Source organism: Rattus norvegicus, chromosome X (genome assembly GCF_021556685.1).
Source record: "Rattus norvegicus strain SHRSP/BbbUtx chromosome X, alternate assembly SHRSP_T2T, whole genome shotgun sequence".
Lineage (NCBI taxonomy): Eukaryota > Metazoa > Chordata > Mammalia > Rodentia > Muridae > Rattus > Rattus norvegicus.
Window position 1 is genome coordinate 40,004,997 of NC_141554.1, and position 21,635 is coordinate 40,026,631.

Consider the following 21,635-nt stretch of genomic DNA (forward strand, 5'->3'; position numbering starts at 1 on the left):
CACATTTGTGTTTATGGTTTTTGAGTTGTGTAAATGACTGCCTGGGATTAGGCTTTTCTTTTTTAAATGCTTTTTTTCTTCTCATTTTGGCAATAACTCATAGGAAAGGGCATATGTGCATATATATGGAGTGTGTGTGTGTGTGTGTGTGTGTGTGTGTGTATGAGAGAGAGAAAGAGAGAGAGACAGAGACAGAGACACACACAGAGAGACAGAGAGACAGAGACAGAGACCACACAGAGAGACAGAGACAGAGACACACACACAGAGACAGGGAGAGAGCAGGCAAGACTATAACTAGGCGTTAGGTGTCTACATTCAGGTAGCAATGTTCACTTGGATTAAAAAAAAACCTTTTAAACTTTATTTATTTTGTTTGTGTGTGCACTCGCTATGGTGAGTGGATAGAGGTCAGAGGATAACTCTGTGAGTCAGTTCTGACCTTCTGTTATGTGGGAGCAAATTCAGTTCTCCAGACTTGGTAGTATCTTTACTCAGTGAGCCATGTCACTAGCTCTAACAGCCGTAACTGTTGTTAGAGGATAACTTTTGGGGAAAGCTCAGGGTAAATGCAATCCAGGATCTGAATAATATGCAGCCTGGGTATGTTGAAAATGTCGTCGTTGGTTGTATACCCCATCAGGATTATATATGGTTGATACATTTTACATTTTTCAATATTCTTATTCCATAAAATAGGAGCCAGCAGGGTGGGTGGCACAAGCCTTTAGTGCCGAAACTTGGGAACTTGGGAGGTAGAGGCCGGCAGATCTGAGTTGGAGGCAGGGCTGGAGTTCATTCTAGACAAGCCAGGCCTACACAGAGAAACTTTGTCTTGAAAATCAAAACAAGCAAAACGCACCAATCAAACAAAACCAAAACCAAACCAAACCAAACAAAGAACAAAACAACAACAACAACAACCAAAACAAAAAACAAAATCCAGGAGCCCAGACCCAAACTGTATATGTGTACGTGTTGGGGGTAGAGGAAGCACGTACCATACAGGAGGGGCTTGAGGTGGGAAGGGAGGGAAAGTTTGGTACCAAGAAACTCTTGAAGTTGCTCTCTGATAGAGAATACATTAATGAGCACGGTCATTTGTATTGGTTTTATCTTTGGTGACATTGAAAGAAGCTCTTTCGGAAAGGTCACTGGGAAAAGAAAAAGGAAAAAGAGGAACACTGAGAATCAAGAAGGTAAAACCCAATAGTGAAGTCTTATTTTTTAACTCAAGGGCATTGTTAGTCCATGAGTGGGAGTCCAGGAGAGGAGAGAAAGTCTTTCCTGTTGTATGTTGAATGGTGCTTTGATTCATTTCACCTGTGTTAGTCACTTGAGACTAGATATTCAGATAACTAGCCAAAAGTTCAGCTTCAATAGCCCTTAGACTCTTGTTTCTCCCCTAACTTTTCCCCTGGCCCCTTCAGATCACCTCTCCTGATCTGTGAAAGGAACCCGCCAATAATCTCAAACTCAGGTCAGAAGCGAAAGCCACATGGAGCACATAGGTAGGTGGCTCTCCTGGCTCCCAGGTCAACAGAAATTCTAGGTGTGGGGAACTGGCTGAAGGCAGGGCAGACTGCCGCCATTGTCCTTGGGAAGTGGATGCCCTACACACTCCTCTAGTACTCTTTACCCTTCAGTGTGCTCAGAGAAGTAGGTTCTGCTTTGCCCACCTAGCAGAGTCTCTGTTCAAAACTGAACATGTTAAAAAGTGATGAGCTACATTTCAAATTAACCAGCTCTCTGGATTTGTGATGTAAAGCACACATGCTGAGAAATCGATCCAAAGCATTCTTTTTCTCTTACTTTCTATTGGGAAACAAAACCAAATTTAAAGTGAAGTTGTAAGAACTACAAAGTAAACTGTAATCTGTCCTTTGCTTGCACTCATTATTTTGGTTATCTTTTCCTCATTGTTTATCATAGTCATTCCTTTATTACTGTCATTGTCACCACCACCACCACCACCCCCACCCCCACCCCCACCACCACCCCCACCACCATTCTTGTTACCAAATCATTTACGAAAACCTTACATTATCAGGAATCTTTATCCCCAAAGCCCCAGCTTGGATCTTCTTTTTTGAACAGGGATAGTTGAACAGAAATAGTTTTTGTTTGTTTGTTTTCTGTTTTTAGGTAGAAAAAGAGGGGCTCTATTGAAGTCTCTGTGACCGAAGTGTAGACTGATTAAAAGTATGTCTTGTATGAATTCCTTTTCAAGGCAGGGAGCACAGAGGACAGGCCATTGCAGGTAAAGGACTTTATTGTTGCCAGAAACCATGTTTCTTTCACGTTTGTTTTAGATGCATGACATGAAGACAACATTGCCAAGATTTGCTTGTGACCTTGAATTTCATTTATTTTATATATTTATTTCACAGTAACCGCTGTGGATGGATGAAAGCATGCATTTGATTAACAGTTCCCAGTCTTTTTAGGTTTTTTGGCTGCCACCATCTAGCCTGCACACTACTGCAATTGAAAACTCTGTCTCTTAAGAAATTATACCTTTCAGTTAACCAAGGGGAAAACTTTCCATTCTTCTGTGAATCATCATCTCTCCCATAGGGAACTTTAAAAACTCTGTGTTGGATTAACACAGTAGGGCGACAAGGAGGTAATCCGATTCATTTCACTTAATGTGCAATGCATTTTGCAAGCGACTTTCTGGAGGGGTTTGCACACTAGTAATTTGGGTTTCAATCATGATGTTCTGTAGAAGGTAGTTCTCAAAGCAGACCAAAACAGGATGTCAGAAAAACGGTATAAACAGCCGTCTGGCCACTCTGGCCCTGTGGGAATGCACCCATGCTGCGTCACCCTTCCCAGCTGTCTCTGTGAACACAGCGCCTGGGGCACTTTAAGGAGCAGCCCAGATTTCCCCTCGAAGAACCCTAAGACTTGACAGAGCTAGAATTCTATGAAACGACTTGCTCCAACACGAATCAACAGCATCCCCAATACTTTCCTCCCTCTGAGCTGGCTACCAGCACCCCCACTCTAAACTTGAGGACTCCCTGCCCCCACCAAGCTCATCGTCTCAATTCTAACCTCTGAGACACGTTTGAGAAAGTGCCTGAGGTGGAACGCACCAGGCGCGGTCCGGCCACCAGTGACTCCCAGCGGCCGCACAGGGCGCTGCGCCCCTCTCGCCCTGGCCTCCCCCGCCCGGCGTCCGCCCTGCCGCCCCCGCGCCGCCTCCTGAGCCAGGGCTGGAGGCGGATTCCTGTCCGGGTTTTCAGAGCGCCTTTCCGAAATCTCCTCCCCGCCCAGAAAGGGAGAGAGATCCCAGGCGCAATCGCTCCCCGGAGCGGCCGAGGGGCGCGCGGGGAGAGGCCTGCGCCGGGGTACTTTCAAACTGAGGCGCGCGCACACACTCACACCCACCCATCCACCCACCCACCTATACACACACGCGACACAGACACATACACACACGATCACACACACACGCACACACACTCACTCTCTCTCACACACACACACACATACACACACGCCCATTTATATAGGCGGCGGCAGTGGCCAGGGCGGCGGCAACGGGCTCAGAAGCGATGGAGCTGAGCCGACTGACCCCGGTTGGGAGCAAGTGAAGAGGACCCAAGCACAGCTCGAGATTTCTTTGCCCAGCGCTTGTCATCTTTCCTAGACAGCCGTGCTCCCGGAGGTCAGACTAAGCTGTGAAGAGGAGCAAGAGGAGGAGGCCAGGTGAGCAGAGGAGCCCTCAGCGTCTCTGGACTGCCCAGATCGATCCTTGCCGGACTCCTGCCCTCTCCTTGCTCAGGTGGGCGCGCCAGGTCCCTAGCTCACAAGGGACGCTCAGAGGAGAACGGAAAGTCGCGGCCCGGTTGCGCGGGATGCCTTTCGCCAAGCGGATCGTGGAGCCGCAGTGGCTTTGCCGGCAGCGGCGCCCGGCGCCCGGCCCAGATGAGGACACGAGTGGAGGCAGCGTTGAGCCGCCGCCGCCCCTGCAGCCGCCTGGCCGGCGGGAAGAGGCCGAGGCAACGGAGCCAGACGAGCCTCCTCGTGTACCTCCTGCGCCTCTCCCACTGCCACCACCTCCACCGCCGTCTATGCCGGCGCCAGCAGAGCAGGATCAGCAGCCACCCAGCGAAGCGCGCGAGGCCGGGGAGGAGAGCGTGGCGGGGGTCCCGGAGGCAGCATCGGCCACAGGCGAGGCGTCTGAGGCTGCAGCCGAGGCTGTGCTACTTATGCTAGACCTGTGCGCGGTCAGCAACGCTGCGCTGGCCAGGGTCCTCCGGCAGCTCTCAGACGTGGCCCGGCACGCGTGCAGCCTCTTCCAGGAGCTCGAGAGCGACATCCAGCTTACTCACCACCGCGTCTGGGCGCTGCAGGGCAAGCTCGGCAGCGTGCAGCGCGTCCTCAACACGTTGGACCCCAAGCAGGAGGCAGTGCGTGAGTACCAGCGCCGTCCATCCTCTAGGGTGCTAGGCTCCAGCGCCGCACCCTCTTACTGTCCCCACTCGCCACAATCCCAGCCCCGAGGCGCCACGCCTGCTGCAACTTGCACCTTACTCTTGCCTTCCCTCTCTTCTTCCACCTTGAGATCCACCCTAGTCATCCCGGATTGAGTAGCTGGGGTGGCCCCTGACCAATGGAGGGATGCAGGTGTGGAGGGCAGAAAGTTAAAAGGACAGCTTCTGAACTCATAGACATCCCTGGCATTGAGAACAGGAAGGTAGAGAACATTTAGGAGGGCAGACAGGAGGCAGAGAAGGTCTGTCATTTACCACTGGGACAAACATGCCTTTCATGTCCTTGGGAAGGAGGGGGTACAACTCCTGTAGCTTCCAGGAGCCCACCACCAGGTTTTACCTTTGGGGGCTTCAAAGTAGTGGGTGTCCTTTTAAGATGTCCATGGGAGACAAGGTGTTTTGTCACACTTGCTGTGGCCTCGGGTGCCCGGGACTCGTGCCTTTGGAAGGTGTGTGACCTAGTCCAGCATCATTGGCTGGCTGCCTAGAATGAACTCCACTGTGCTCTACTGAGAACCCTGGGAGCAGGGAAGGCCTTGGTGAAGGATTGGAAGGAAGGAATGCCTGGGCCTTGGGGAGATAAACAGGATCCTTGAGTGTCTTTTCTGCCCCGGGTTAGTTACCTAGGGCTCTTAACGTATGCCTCTTTGGATTATCTGTCTTCTGAGCATCCCCAGGTTCTTCTTCCTCTTTCTTAGTGCCTTTTTGCACAAATCCAGACTTAGGTCTGAGCCAGTCCAGCCAGGCAGGTTGCAGTGAGAGGGCGAGGAAGGAGATCTAGAAGACCCCTGCACATCTTTACTGCACATTGACTTTACCCTTGCAGCACCGTAGACCTCCTGATAAGTAGTCTCTGTTAACTATTCTCTAAGGGGGCATGCAGTCCTCCTCCCACTGGTGCATGGCCTCCCAAACCTGGCACCCCAAATCTGGCAGCGACAGACTCATTTAGAAAATGACCCAGGCTGTGGACTAAGTATGCAGGTCCTTTGGTTCCTAGTTCAGCTAAGATGCTCTGGGGGAAGGTGATGTCAGCGGTTCTGACTTACATAAGAAGCCTTTTCTGTTGCTGCAGCAGCTGCTTTGGTGTGAGGTGGTCACTGAGTGAGCCAGACAGAGGAGCTTCGACAGCATGCTTCTCAGGGGGATTTCCCTCTACTTCTGTCGGGCAGTTCGGCCCAGCTTCTTGGCCTGGCCTGCAGGCTTAGGCATTCCTTTCCCTCACCCCTTCCTCCCTAGAAGAACCCTTTGAACCCTGCCCTAGGAATTCACTGCTTTTCTACAATAACAATAATAATAAGCATAATGAATAAATGATGTGCCCGATCACTTTTCGCAGCTATAAAAGACCTGGAGTTGGGTTAATGACTAGTTGTTTAAAAGGGCAATTCCAGGGATGAGTTCTGGAAAGAATTAGGATTGCCCTAGGCCAAGTTGTATTTTACTTTTGGGACTGGAAACGAGCGTTTTAATTCTGCCTCCTTTTTTACCCCAAACCACCCAGCAGGGACAGGCCCTTCACTTTCAACAGTGCGCTGATATTTGGGTAGTTCTGTTGTTGTTAGTGGTGGTGGTGGTGGTGGTGGTGGTGTGTGTGTGTGTGTATGTGTGTGTGTGTTTAGGGAGTGGTGACTTCAAAAGAACTGGAGGGAAGTTCTGCAGACAGTTGAATGGGGCAAATATTTTCTACGTGCACGTGTGACACAGACATACTTCTTCAAAATTTACACTGCCAAAGTGGAATGTATTCTCCTCACTACCCTTTCTATTAGTAGTGGCATTCGGTGGTTAATTTAATCTCGATAGTCATTTTCACTATCAGAGTATAAATGAATGGAAGATAGAGATAGGGGGATCATTAGTGTGTTGGCGCAGTTGATGACTATATTCTCTATTAATGTATATTTACACATAAATAAATAAAGATAGGGCCACAGGAAAGGTCTTAAAGTAGATCGTTTAAAATACTTTCTTCTAAAATGTTTCATTTATTATTATTGTTGTTGTTGTTGTTGTTGTTGTTGGTGGTGGTGGTGGTGGTGGTGGTGGTGGTGTGCATGATATGGGTAGGGCCCATGGAAGTCAGAGGATAACTTTGTGGATACATCTTTCTCCTAACACTGTGTAGGTTCCAGGGGTGAAACTTAGGTCACCTAGGCTTGCTCCTTGAATGCCTTTACCCACAGAACCATCTTACTAGTCCTCCTCTTAAATTTTTTTTCTAAAATGTCTCAGTGTTTGGTACCCTGATTTCTCTCTCCTCTCATCCATTTAGATGCAGGACAGTATTGTACTGTCCTTGCTTGGCGTCATAACTTTCAGGAGGAAAGGCACACTATTTTGCATCATAGTTTGACTTTCCCAGAATTCAGAACCCCCAGACAAGGGTGTCCATGCTAGTAGTTTGAGAGCAGGTCCCAGGAGTCACATGGACTGAGTGGGAAAGTCAAACAGGAGAAAGAGAAGCTGATAGTTTCATGAGACTGATTACCACGGACCCTTTTGAGTCAAGCGAGCCGAAGACCTTTGACTCACATACCGTCTCAGCTGTGTGGTTTCCTTGGGGGAGGGGAGAGTGGAGAGATTGGAATCTCTGTGCTGATTCTCCCTTGCAGGATGGACAGTAGCACCTGAGCCAGCCCAGTTTATGATTTCAGCGTGCACCTGGAGTCACATAGTTGTGAAAAGCCTGTGGCATGCACATGTGTGTCTGCAGGGGTTCTCCTGAGAAGGCAGGGGGACTGATTAGACCTTACTGGCATCAACTATATTATGAATCTCCCTTTAAGACCCACTCCAGCCTTCGAGTATTTTCAAAGGGAGAAGACTTCCTCCCCTTGGTTGTCTGTGCTTCTATATCCCCACTTAGTTTTTCTACCCAGATAACCAGGCCTCACATTCTTCCTGCTCTTTCCTAAGAGAGCTGCTTCCTGTTGCCCTGACTCATGGTAGGGAACACTTTGGTGAATGGCCTGATCTGATCTACACTTCACGGAAGTTACTTTTGAGGCAAGTTTGGGCTAGTAAAGTAGTCAGACAGTGCAACTAGTCTTGGGACTAGAAATAAAGAGGAAGTGGTTAGACCTCAATTCATTTTGGAAATATAACTGATAGGGCTTACTGAGTAGATTAGGTACAGGGTATGAGAAGAGGTCATTTAGATGTCAGACTTGTAGTTTCCTTTGTGTAGATAATTCATAGACAGTGATGACATTTACAGACACACAGAAGGCTAGTGGGAGAGTGGACATTCTATTCTAAAGGGAATTTGATCCGTAGTTTACTACTAGAGGCCTGTTAAGTTTGAGGTGTCTGGTGAGTGTTGAAAGTGATGAATTAGATGTGTGAGTTGAGAGCATAAGAGAAAGGCTCAAGCTTTGGGAATGAAGATGTGAGACAGAAAGACTATGGACAATGGAGACAGTATGGAAAAGGAGACTGGGACTTGCAGAAAGCAGAAAGGTACTAATTGTTAGGCGTGCTTGGATTTTCACAGAAGGGAGGAAATTAGTATGAAAGCCTAGGGGAGCCCAACTTTGAGTTTCATAGGGAAAGAGGAAGAATTCAAACAAACAATTAGTCTAGAAGAGTTGGTTGTGGTGGTTCACAGTGGTGTAAATTGTAGCCCTTGGGAAGCAGAGGCAGGAAACCTTGAGTAAGTACTACATTACACACACACACACACACACACACACACACACACACACACGCACGCACCCACACACCCACGAATGCACATACATTCAGAGAGACAGACAGACAGACAGACAGACAGATACACACACACACACACACACACAGATCCTGCTTCTCAAAACAAACAAAACATCACTAAGTATTAGTCAGTAGTAGAGTACATGTTTAGCATGTGCAAAGCACTGGGTTTGTTGCCAGTACTGAGGGTTAAAAAAATCTAGACTAAAAATCAGGCCAGGGTGATATGGTAGAAGCAAGAAGAAGGGATTACAACCGTGTGTGTGTGTGGGGGGGGTACATGCTTAGCATGTGTCTAAGAAGGGGTAGAGATAGAACAGGATGGGTGGAAGAAGAAATGGCAGTGACTGATGACTCTTGTAAGGAGTTCTGCTCTGAAGGGAAATAGAGAACTGGAGCAGAGGCTACATGAAAATACGGCATGGAAGGAAAACTTCTTCAAAGATATCAGCATGTTGTGCATGCTTGGTTTCCAAGGAGAATCGGAAATTGGTGCTGGGAAAGCAATCTGAACAGTTCTGAAGTCGGAGAAGCAGAGATGGGGTAAGATTAAAATACCATTTGAAGGGAAAGCGGCAGATCCAGGCAGAGAGACAGGTGAGCTGGTGGACTGACAGAGGTGAAGGTGGAGCTGGGTGTTTCCCCTTGCCATTTAAAAAAATGACATCTATTTTCTCTATGAAGTAAGTGGTGAGATCATCAGCTGAGAGGGTGTTGGCAACTCGAGGAGAGGAGGTAAGGTGTTAATAAGCTGTCTCAGGGGAACGTGGAGGCAGTAAGGAAGTGTAGTGGGATTAGCTGGCTGTGTGGAGAGCCTTCTGAGATTTATGGTCATAAACTTGAAGCGAGTCCAGCTTTTCAGTCACTAACACCTGAGGCTTTGGAATTACTTCATGGGACTCAAGGCCAACCGTTCAGCCTTAGACATTTCTTGTTGTTGGCCTTTTGGATACTGCTAATTACGTTTAGTTACTGAGTTTTTAAGTCGAATTTGCTTGATGCCTGACATTCCTGTGTTTAAAAAGAGGCATGCAGATTCTAAGTGTTCATGTTGGTGAATTTTCACAAAATAGATAACTCAAGGAAAAACTACTCAGATCAAGAGACAAAAACATTGTTGAGCTCTCTACCAGTCATCATTCATCTCCTCAGGGAATCTATGTAAGTGTGCACACACACACACACCCCTTTTACTGTCTACATTATTCATTCATCATTGCACTGGTAAGGGTCTTCCATGTTTTTTGCATATATAATAGATTGCTCATCGTCATTGCTGAGTTTTTTTTTTACCATATGCCTTCTGTATTTTTAGTTTTTTAAAATACGGGATCATGTATCCTAGGGTAGCCTGGAACCCTCTATGTAGCTAAGGATGACTTGAATTTCCTGATCCTTCTCCCACTCCACCTCTGCAGCTGGGATTAAAGCTACCATAGCTGGCTTTATACTACGCTGGGGAACAACCCCAGAGTTTAGTTCCTGCTAGGCAAGCACTCTACCAACTGAATTACTTCTCCAACCACTTTACATGCCTTTTGTTGAACATATTTATATCCCATTGGTTGGTATGCATCTAAAAGTGGAATTGCTGGTTCGGGGGGGGGGGGAATGCTTGCTTTTAATATATGCCCTTGATGGTTTTCTACCTCGTTGTATCACTTTACACTGCCAGGGATTTTAGATGATCTGCATCTTCATGAGCACTGAATTTTTTTTTTTTTAGATAACAGCTACACTGTCAATAAATGTGATAAAACTGCATAGTAATTCCGAGCTGAGTGTTGAATAGCTGGTGAACGCCTCTTTGTGTGCGTTTAAAATCCAATTTGGACATCCCTTTTTCTGAATTACTAGTTCAAGACCTATACTTACACTCCACTCATTTTTTTCTTTTACTTCATTTTAAATAAAGTCTTTGGTTCCTCTTCCTTATTGTCTTTTCTGAATATTTTACACCTGATCTTAGCCAAAAGGCCAAGAATCGATCTCTGAATATTTTAAAATATATTTTGTGAATGAGTTATTGATCATTTCTAGGTACTGCGCAATGTCATGTCTTCCAGGGGTTTGAATTTTGATGTTCTTAGTGTTATAATTTGATGAGCAGAAGTTTATGTTTTTTTGTTGTCCAGTTTATCAAGGATCTTTTTCTTTGTAGCAAGTTTCTTGTTTCTCTTTTGTTTATTCTTAAAGAAATTCTTCATTGACCCTTGGACCATGAAGAGATCCCCTGAGTTCTAAAGTTTATTTTGCCTTCGCAGTTTAGATGTATTATTCATTTGGCATGGATTTTTTTGAGACAGGTCTATGTAGGTAGTCCTTGTTGTCCTGGAACTTGCTATGTAGAATAGGCTGGCCTCAAACTCACAGAGAGTTCTTCCTGCTTCAAGCTCTGGACTGCTGGCATTAAAGGCATGTGCCACCACACTGGGCTTGGAATGTGTCTTTATAAATGATGGGAGGCAGGAGACAAGATGATTTTCTGCACATAGATGCATAGTTACTATTTGAAATTTACCATTTATCTATGTATGACCATGGGTGCGTGGATGCCTTAGAGTACACATGAAGGTCAGAGGACAAGTTGCAGTCCTCTTCTTCCACCATGTGAGATGCTTGCATGTAACTCAGGCTATCAGGCTTGGCAGCATGCACCTTTACCTTGACCTTCTGAGCTATCTCACTGGCTCTCACTTTATATCTTAGCTATCACTTCTGAGTCTTACTATTTGTCAGCTTCTGCTCTAAGTACGATGCAGGCATTATCTTATTTAATCTCCATACCTCTCCTACTTCTTATGGCACACTCTTCCTGAGACTTTTTTGTTTAGCAAGTGGAACAGGTTTCCCCCTTCCATATAGGGAAAGAAAGCCAGAAGGGCCATCCAGTTAATGTCCCCAAGGCAGCACTAAAAAAAAAAAAAAATAGAACTGAGCAATAGTTGCCCATAGTTATCATGGAGCTGATGATGACATAGCCTATATTTGCTGCTCTTTCTCCCCACTTTCACTTTATCACTTCCTTATCTTCAATTAAAATTACTTGGTTGAGAAATATCTCAGGAGGCCTAAACCAGGACAACCGGCTGGATCTCTTTTTCTTTGTAGTGCTAGAGACTGAACTCAAAGCCTCACTGTGCATCATCCTAAGATCTGTTGGATCTTTAATCAATGAGAGCAGGCTCTAGGGCTGGGGTAGAGGTGGTGCATTTCATTCTTTTTCCTTGAAATATTTTATACAGAATTATAGATTAGATACATCCCTGGCCCTTGCTAGAACATTTTGCAGTGGGTCTGGAAGTAGCTGCTATTACTAGTGACTGCACCACAGTTGGAAACTCTTGGGAGAAGAAACTCAAGTCTATGTGGACAAAGGATCTCTTAATGGTTCTTCAACCAGCCAGCCTCTGAATATGCTGGTTATGGCCATGAGGAATGCCAGTGATGCTCCTAGGACAGTGATTCTCAACCTGTAGTTCAGCACTCCTTTGAGAGTCACATATTGGATATCCTGAATATCAAATCTTTACATTACGATTTATAACAGTAGCTAAATTACAGTTATGAAGTCGCAAAAAAAGATGGTTGGGAGTCACCACATCAGGGACTGTATTAAATGGTCTCAGCATTACGGAGGTTGAGAACCACTGTCCTAGGGTATCCACACTCCCTATTTAAAAAGCATGGTTTCAGCCAAAGAAGATATGGAGACTGCTAAGTCCTGAAAGAGCTACAGAAGTTAATACATTTGGGGGAGGAATTATTTGGGGCTGGCATGGTATCATTGATCATGAGTTTGCTATGATAATATATTTCTCCTCATTTTGTCTATCCTACCTACAGCTCATTACAATCCCCTTTGCCAGCCTACTGTGTCTTTTTGGATGTTTTGGTAGCTGTGGTTGAGTTTCCTTTCTTCCTGGCTCTGCCAAGTGAGTTTCTCTGAGGCAATAAGAGTTCCCAACTGCTCCATTCACAGCTGCTTTTCAACTTGTCCCAGAATGATGGAGAAGAAAACAATTTCTCAAAGGTTAAAAATTCATGACTATAATTTCCTAATAACCACTAACAACACAACACATTTTTCCTAGACTTTTTCCATTGTACTGGGTTGGACATTTTTTTGTTTGCTTTTGAGACAGTTTCTCTCTACATAGCCCTGGCTGTTCTAGAATTAATTCACTAAGTAGACATGGTTGGCCTTGAACTCAGAGTTCTGCATGCCTTTATATCCCGTGCTGGAATTAAAGGTGTGTGCCACCACACCTGGCTTACATTTTATTTTAGGGTTTTGGGGAGGTTTATTTGATAGCACATGATATAAAGTTGTGGCATTTTTCCAAAAGAAGGGAATAAAATGGTTCAAAGATATTAAAAATAAAATTATAAGTCTCTTTGGCATGAAGTTATTGTACAGATTAATTAATAAATGTGTGTTTGCAACAAAGAGAATGTTTGGGTTCCAGTTAGCAGATGACCACTCTCATCACCAATTTCTATCTGAAATTGTTTATTGAGATTGGGATTTCTGCAGTTTAGTTTGGTTTCAAATTTTCAAGGTCAGGAAAATGACCTTGAATACCTAATCCTCTTCAATCTCCCTCTGGAGTGTTAATGTGACAGGCATGTACCACCAAACCAGACCCTAGACTCAGTTTTTAAATCTACTTTGCTTAGGAAATATTTGAGATGCTGATGGACTGATAGGTGAAAAAAAAATACTCGAAGAGGACTTTTCTGAGGAAGTCATTATCAAAGTGAAACATCCATGTAGGTGTCTAAAATGTCTTCAATCTTACAGCTTTTAATTTACCTTAACCATTGTGACATATGAAGTCACTCTGTTGTCTTACATTATCCCCTCAGTCATGAGGACTGGCCCTTTGAAGTTCTAGAATCAGTGAGAATTTTAAACAAATCTTGATTTGCTACTGAAGCTTACTTTCTTTTTTACACCGTTAAAAACATCATGGGGCAAGGCTGGAAAGAATTCTCAATGGGTAGAGTTGCTTACCATGTAAGCCAGAGGACCCGAGTTCCATCCCTAGAACTCATATAAAGGGCTGGATGTGGTGGCATATGATTAGGAGCTAAGCATTGGGAAGTTAGAGACTGGAGCCAATGAGCCTAGCTTATTATGTGAGCTTCAGGCCTATGAGAGAAACTGTCTCAATAGAACAAAACAGGTAGATGCCTCTTGAAGAACAATGCCTGAGCTTGACCTCTGGCCTCCACATATCTGCTTATTCTTGTGTACACACACACACACACACACACACACACACACACACACACACCTCTGCACCCACACAAATACACACATGATAAACACACACAAATCATGGAGCTCAACGATTTATGTACCATTCTAATTTTTATAACAAAAGCGTAACTAAGCACAAAACAACAATTAGGAAACTTACTGAACATGGTTTTTGTATCTATAATCCTTTATGAACTGCATCAAAATAAAATTAGTGAGGTTGACATGAGTTTTGAATGTAAGAACTTCATTCTAGGTTTAAAATCTGTTGAAACAACATTTCAATTCATACTCCACTGGACTATAAATCCAGAGGTCAGAGACCCTGTGTAGCTCATCTTTATGAACAACTGAAAGGGACACGGTCAGTTTCTGTCTCTCCTTTAATGTCCATCTCTCAGCCGTTAATGAGAACGAGGAGGTTTCAGTTTACTAAGCAAATTATCTGTGGATGTGGGCATACAAATTCTGAAAAAGCACTTAATTATTAAGTGTCTATGGTCCTTGAAGAGAAATAAGCCAAGAGTAAATAACTTGCCAGACATGGTAGTACATGTCTGTAATCTAGTTTTCAGGGGGCGGAGGCTGGAAGATTTGACTTTGAAGCTGGCTTGGACTGTGAGGTGAGTCTATCTCTGTCTCTGTCTCTGTCTCTGTCTCTGTCTCTGTCTGTCTGTCTGTTGTCTCTCTCTCTCTCTCTCTCTCTCTCACACACACACACACACACACATACATAGTTAATGTTAATTGAATAAGAATCATGAAATTTGGGGATCTTACATTTTGGAAAAAAAATCAACTTCCCATCCACAGCAGGACTCTTAAAGATGTCCCAAATGGTGATTCCTGTAAGACCCTGGCATTAGGGAGTGGCCAACCTCTTCTTGTTATTGTCCGATGCTTCTCATGCTCATAAGGTGCTTATTTATACTGGTATCACATTTTTTTTTTGGTAATGATAGACTTTTGTCCTAGTTCTGGTACTGAAGCTGTGTAGCATCTACTTTTTTTTTTTTTTTTTTTGGTTCTTTTTTTTCGGAGCTGGGGACCGAACCCAGGGCCTTGCGCTTGCTAGGTAAGCGCTCTACCACTGAGCTAAATCCCCAGCCCCATAGCATCTACTTTTAATCTCTTTTCCCTTCTCTGGAAGTAGCTGCAGGTTTACTGCTATGATTTATCCTAAGTGATCTTCATTCCAGGTTAGATAACTTCGGTTACTTAGATCTCCCAGTGAAGTTTTCTAGTCCCGTTTTCCTGGTTGCTATCTGTCACAGGCACAGGATGTGATGAAACTCATTTTTTCTATTTCTATGACTGTGACTGTCATAATAGGACTAAGATGACCTTTATTTTAACCATCACATGGTGCTGTTGATTTACTATTGCTATTATGCCCCAGTAACTTCCCTTCTTTAGGGTGGTACATTTTAAACTTGAAATTTCCTTAGTTCTATATATAGTTGATAGTTTGAACTTAAATTTTGTGAGACTGTTCTGTTGTCTTTGTTAAATTGAATATTGCTTGCTTTGCTCTTTCATTTCTAATCAGTGGTGATGGTTTAATATCTTGATTCAATGTGTCACCTACTGCCCACAGCGTTTTAGTCTTTGCAGACACTGTAAACATGATTCTATGACATCACCCTCATCTCTGATAAAATTACTGCTCAGATGGACTCAAGACCAGAGCTCACTGGCAGGCAGTACTAGCAATGTCCTTCTAAGTTGACATCTATTAATCAACATTCCTTGGGTGCCATTGTTGCAAAAGCCACAAATGTACTCCCTACCTTTCCATTCTAACCACATTTCTCCACCCTGCCCATAAGATCTATCTTTTTGAGCGATTGTCAATGGTTTGCTGAAATCAAGATACCATATGTCTGTAGCATTCCTTTGATCTCCTCGTCTAATAGCCCTATTCAAAAAGCAATAAGGTTAATATGGCTGAAATTGGGCCTATTAATAGCAATCAGAAGGGCCATTTTCATTTTTTTGTGTCTAATAGATTAATAGTTTGTTTTGACAAAACAGCTTTGTCATCTTGGCTGTGAAATGACAGCATTATAAGATTGCAAGGGGACTCTTGGGGATCTGCAGCTCATTTCTCAGGCTCAAGAATACCTTGTTTGTGAAAAGCCAGGCATTACAATTTTGTCTCTTCCCTTCTTTTAGGGTACTTGACGAGGGCCTTATGTCCCCATTCTTTGTTCCCTAAGACAATATTGAGTATTCAGGACCTTTGAAGAGTCCTTAAGCTCAGTTTGAGGGAGGCTGGTGAGTATCTGGTGAGCCAGGAAAGTGGGAACATTTGTGGTGAAGGAGTATGATGGATTCTAAAGTTGGACTATGTGGTTTCTGATGTTGTCTGCACTGTCTTGGCATAGTAGGATTTTCCCTCTGCTATGGAGTGGAGATAACAATACTGACAACATTGTGGTTTTGAGTGCGTATTGAGAACTGTGCCTGGTGTATCAGCTCCTTTGTTCATACTACAACTGCATCAGACAAAATAGAAGGTATATGTCACTCTTCCCAAGTAGGTGGAAACCTTTGTCTGAATCTGTGAAATACAAGTTCAGGAGAAGGATGTCACTGGCTGATTGAGTGATTCTGATTTTCAGTTTGGCCAGATGACAAGGTTGTTTTTTAATGGCCATCATTTTGTTATTTGGATAAACATATAAAAAAGTGTGAATATCTTATCATCCAGTGTCACTCATTTACTATACATCAGACACTGTTTTAGACACTTATGTCTGATAAGCAAACAGAAAGCAACTATAAGCCTGTGTTCCAAAGGAGAGAGATAAATGCAAAACAGCAAACAGTGTACATGAGGGAATGCCCAAGCCTTTTAGGGGGTGTCAAAGGAGGACAATCAACTGTGTGGGGCTAGGATGATCAGTCATGATCAATAGGGTATCGGGTGGGCCACACTGAAGAAGCTTCATCTGAGCAAAGATGGGAAGGAGGTGATGGGATGGAGTGAATTATGCACATTGATGGAAAAAGATTCCGTTGGCAGAGGAAAAATCATAGAGTACACAAAGACTCTGAGGTAAAGACATGTCACGAATGATTTGATGACGGTAGGGGAGCAAGGAGGTCATAGTGGTGGCTATAGCAGAGATGAGGAGGGGAGTGAGAGGAGACTGGCCTGGTAAGATGGTGATAGATCACATAGGGTCTGGGAGGTCATTGCAATGACAGAGACAGTTTTGTTCATTAGCTCATTTGTCCTTTGCTCTGGGTATAGTGGCAATCCTTCAAGGCTGTTAAGGCAGGAGCAATGTGACTAACTTAGACTTGAAAAGAATCATGTGGGTTATGGTGTGGAGAGACTTGTCAGAGACAGGGAGAGTAGCATCAGGGAGACCATATAGGTGGGTGACACAGTCATCGAGGTAAGAACAGGGAGTGGTTTGGTAAAAGCACTGAGAAGTGTTTGGATCCACCATAGAGCTGTTGATACTTTTGCTTCATGGGTAGGACTGGGCAAGTCAACCCATACAGAAAAGCAAAATTAGAAAAGGAGAGGAAGGCCCTCTTCTCTTCCTTCATGAGACTCACTCTCAAGAAACCCATGTCATAGTCTCCTGTCATCTTTCCAAGGAGAGCAAATTCTCACATAGAGATCCAATGTAGTTCATAAAGCCAGTGCTCTAAGGAAGAAGGCACTTCTCCTAGAGCTTTGTTGAATAATATTAATTGTTGTCTTGAAAAGAGGAAGTTGTTTTAATTAATACCTCCTTTAAAAGATGCTTTTCACTGAAACAGAATTTCGTTACTTCCACCCCTCTTTTTCCTCCCTCCAGCCCCTCCAAACTACACTTCCTCAAACCTGTTCCATACCTTCCACTCCCACGTTGATAGTCTTTATCTTTGATTATTATTGTTATCTATGTATGTATATATGTATTTTATATAAAGCATGTAGATAAAGTATGCCCTGCTGAGTCTGTTTTTGTTGTTTATGTATATATGGTTTCAAGGCTGACCATTCTGCGCTGGACAACCATTATGGGGGCTCATCAGTGGGAGAGGCTAATCCTCCTCCAAATTGTCATCAATGGCCTGTAGTTATTTGTCTAGGATGAGACCACTTGGTATAAGTTATAAGCAGTAATATGTATCTATCTCAAGTGTGTAATGATGACTTTTAACAATTATTAATAAATCTAGTTTTCTAATTTGTGTCACCATTAGACAGAGACCATTTTCCTCACTACAGATTCTTAATATTTCCTTGATATAGAATCCAGGGTTAGAAGTTGGCTGATCTGGCATATACTTCTAACTGGAGCTGCCATGTGAATTTGGCCACAGGGGAATAAATGGCTCCATAGAATCTTCTGCGGTCTCAGGAAGGTTCAGACTTCCAAGATAAAAAAGCAAGAGTGGTCTTTCCTTGCTTTTTGGTCTGAGGCTTTTTATATCTGGCTGCCAGATTTTATGGAGAAGCAGAGCTTGCTTACACATGGGTAAGAACCTGGCTTTGGGGACCTAAGGAATAACTTAGAACTGGGATTGTTTTAAAGATAAAGCTAAAAACAACATTTCAGAAGTCATTAAGAAGATCTCTTGCCTCTGACGCAGTTTTTTAAGCTGCAAAAAATTACTGGCTTTTATCTGCACTTTATTCCATTGCTCACAACTCTTATGGAGGGGGAGAAAAGGTGTTTAGAATCTGTTTAAGCACATTTGCATTTATTCTAGAGTTCAGCTACTCTTTGTTGTTGTTTTTAATGATGCCAGACACCTGAGAGAGAAGAGCTAGTAACTATGAGAGCAGATGACAGCTACTGAGACATACTGTTCACGAAAATACACTCTCAATATTTACGTTTCTCTCCAGCCCGCATGTGTACTCTGTTCCTCAAGCCTGTATTTATATTTTACTAATGCAGCTAAAGCTATATTTCCACTTTTAATTTGGCACCTGAATTCTGCCATTTCAGTCCACCCCTGCCCGCCCATTTGCAAGATGGTGCATGTTTATTGAGCATTTGAATCTAGAGATTAAGTGAGAGGAGGAAAGTCTATGGGAATAAATAGCACAGAAAACCCTTTGAGGTGACGTCAAGGGATTTTCTCTTGTTTTACCAACATGAGAAAATGGGTTATGAAGTTTGTGATGATGTGTTTGTGTGTTGATGGGGGGCAGGTGGCAAACTAAGAAGGGACTTGGGGAGAGGGGGACCTGGAATGTTTCCAAAGAATACTATTCGAGTTAAATACCTTTGGTGTGAGAGCAGAGAAATGTTGGAGCCCTCTCAGGTATCAGATATCACCTAGTGCTCATCTAGCAAAATTTTAGTTTTTGCTACTTAAAACTAATCCAACTGTATAAAGAAAAATATATTGCATAAGTTTGTCTTTTGTGTGGTTTTAATTTAACCCTTTGTTTCATGTTCTGTACTAAGTAGCTCTTAAGCTGCTTATGCGGAGGCAGGTGATAATGAAAGGAGGGTTCACTTACAAAGACATTTCAGGAGAAACAACGAGGAGAGCAGGTTATTCATATTATTTATTATTGTCTTAAACATCAGTTTGAAGTACTTTAGGTTTTCTTAATTAATCTGGTAAGGCAGGGTTTTAATGGATGTTTAATATGAATGGAAAATTTAAAAACAAACCAAAAATCTTTAGGAAGTTTCTTTATTTACTTCTCAACATGGCTTGTTTTTTCTTTTCAAATTGTTGTTGTTGTTGGTGGTGGTGGTGGTGATGGTGGTGGTGGGGTGGTGGTGGTGGTGGTGGTGGTGGTGTGTGTGTGTGTGTGTGTGTGTGTGTGTGTGTGTGTGATGTGTCCTGATCAGCCTCAGTGAATCAAACCTTACAATCTGTGAAGCTTAGGTTCAATATTGGTTCTCAGGACCTGTTTGCTGCTCTAAGGTAAGTATTCAGGTTGGATGCCCAGCACAATTTCTTGTAGCTCAAGAGGACCTGACACCCTCTTTTGACTTCTATGGGCTTTTGTATGCACATCATGGTGCTCCTACACATACTCAGGCACACACACACACACACACACACACACACACACACACACACACACTTACACATGTATAGGTTTCCCGAGGGAGTAGGAATTTTATGAGGATTACATGCTAGCATTCCTATTCTGTGTCATCATTGATTCTTATGGTATTAGCACTTATCAGCTGTATGATCTTAGACTTAATCTGTGCTTCAATTTCCTAATTGGTGAAATGGGGACAGTAATAATATTGATCTCATAGAGTGTGAAAATGTAATAAATTAATCCACAGGTGGTGCTAGCAGTTGTGGTATACACATTATATACTTGGAAAGGGTCAATGTGTTTATGCTACTGGTGGCATGGTTTTTATGGATTTATTATTATCATCAAAGGACCTGGGGAAAGGAAGTAGACATAAAAATTGATAATACCTAGCTCTCATATGTCCTCAGCTAGTGTACTTATTCTGATTCTGGTCAACTGGATATGTGGAAAAAATGGGGACAAAAAGTGCTATTCCCTTGTCTAGCTTGGCTAGTGTAACTCTCGCCTTGCCTTTTGTGTGGCACTTGGAAGAACAATTTACCTGGGTGCCATTATGCACTTATTCTCAGTGAGCTTGCTTTTGGTGATGGCCACAGGAGGTTGGAGTGTGGATGTATAACAGTTTTGATATAGCACAGGGTGCAGATATCCGTGTTTTCTGTCTGAATCTTCTCCCATAACGCCCTGTCCTTTCTCCTCTGCAATCCAATTTCAGGCATGAGAGGTTGTAGAGATGGGAGAGTGTAGATCTGGTCTGCTAGGTAAAAGCTAAGTGTTCATTTTTTCTATTTTCTTCTTGGGTACACAAGTAGGTGTGATCATGTACCAGATCCAATAAACTGTAGGAAAATCACTGCTTCACCTCTGAAAAGATATTAAAAAGCCCATAAACAATACCTGTACTTCCAACACTGCTTTGACCAGCTTTGGCATCATATAGTACTCTATTTTCATATCTGAATTTTCCTCTCATGATTATATCTGACAATCCATTTATATTGTTGCATATATATTGTTGTAGTTGTAGTTAATGTATTATCTTCACTCTATTCCTTTATGTGACTAGAACATGATTTATTTGCCCATTTGCAGAAGACTCATTAGAGAATGTTGAGGCCTTAAGATATGCTGGGCCTATCACAGAGAAGAACCTTGGCCTCTGAACCACTGCATAAAAAGCTGTCAGCCATGATTAGATTTTGGGTGAGAGAGAAGTAAACTTTCATTAGGAGATTTAAGAGACATTTGTCCCAATAGTTAGCTGACCCTAACCAACACAGAGTCACCATTTATTGGTTTTCTTGAAAAGACACGGATGGCAAAATTGCAGCTATGTATTTGATGGTTTTTTCCCCTTGAATAAAAGAAGCACTAAACTGTTGGACATTCTTTTTTTTTCCCTGAAAGACATAAAAAGAACTTGTGTGTGACAAGAAGCTATGTGACAGCTTTCCTTGAGCAAGCAAATGGAAATAAAGATTTTTTTAGTAGAGTTCCTGTTTCTAGAGAAAAGTGGATAGAGAATTCTTTTAGTTGCAAACAAAAACAAGAGACTTTCCTTTTATCCCCCTCCCCCTCCTTCTCTTCCTTTCCCCCTCCCATCCTCCATTCCTATATAAACATACCTATAAAACTGTGTACAAATTGCAAGTGTAGGGTTGCCTGAGATTTTGCAAAGTGAATGTGCCACTGAAACTATCATCTAGAAGAAAAAAGGGTGCATTTGCAGCTCTCTAGAAATTGCGCCAATTTTCTCTTTTAGTCATAGGTGGCCATTATCCTGACTTCCGATAGAAATCATTGCTTTGACCTGTTTTGGAATCATGTAGTATGTTATTTGCACTTCTGGATTTCTCCCTCATGATTATATTTGATGATCTATTTATATTGTTGCCTGTAGTTGTAGTCCATTTATTATCTTCACTATATCCCTCTATGTGAATATTATATGATTTAGCTACTCATTCTACCTCTTGGATATTTTCTATCTTGGGCTATTTGGAGTAACGGTGCTATGTGCATATTAATTCTTCTCTCTTCATAAATATACAAACACATTTTTTGTTGGGTTAAAAACTTTCCAACCTGCATTTTATAGAATGTTCTCCCTGTCTCAGAT

General features: G+C 43.1%; 1 protein-coding gene across 2 annotated transcripts in view; it reads left to right on the forward strand.

The window, feature by feature from the left end:
* The first annotated feature begins 3,480 nt into the window (after positions 1-3,480).
* Positions 3,481-21,635, forward strand: part of Nhs (NHS actin remodeling regulator) — a 339,688-nt gene continuing 321,533 nt past the window's right edge. For both annotated transcript variants that reach the window (NM_001414726.1, NM_001191733.1), the window contains exon 1: positions 3,481-4,425. In NM_001414726.1, the coding sequence (NP_001401655.1) occupies positions 3,867-4,425 (559 nt within the window). In that variant the 5' untranslated portion in view covers positions 3,481-3,866. The remainder of the gene's footprint in view (positions 4,426-21,635) is intronic.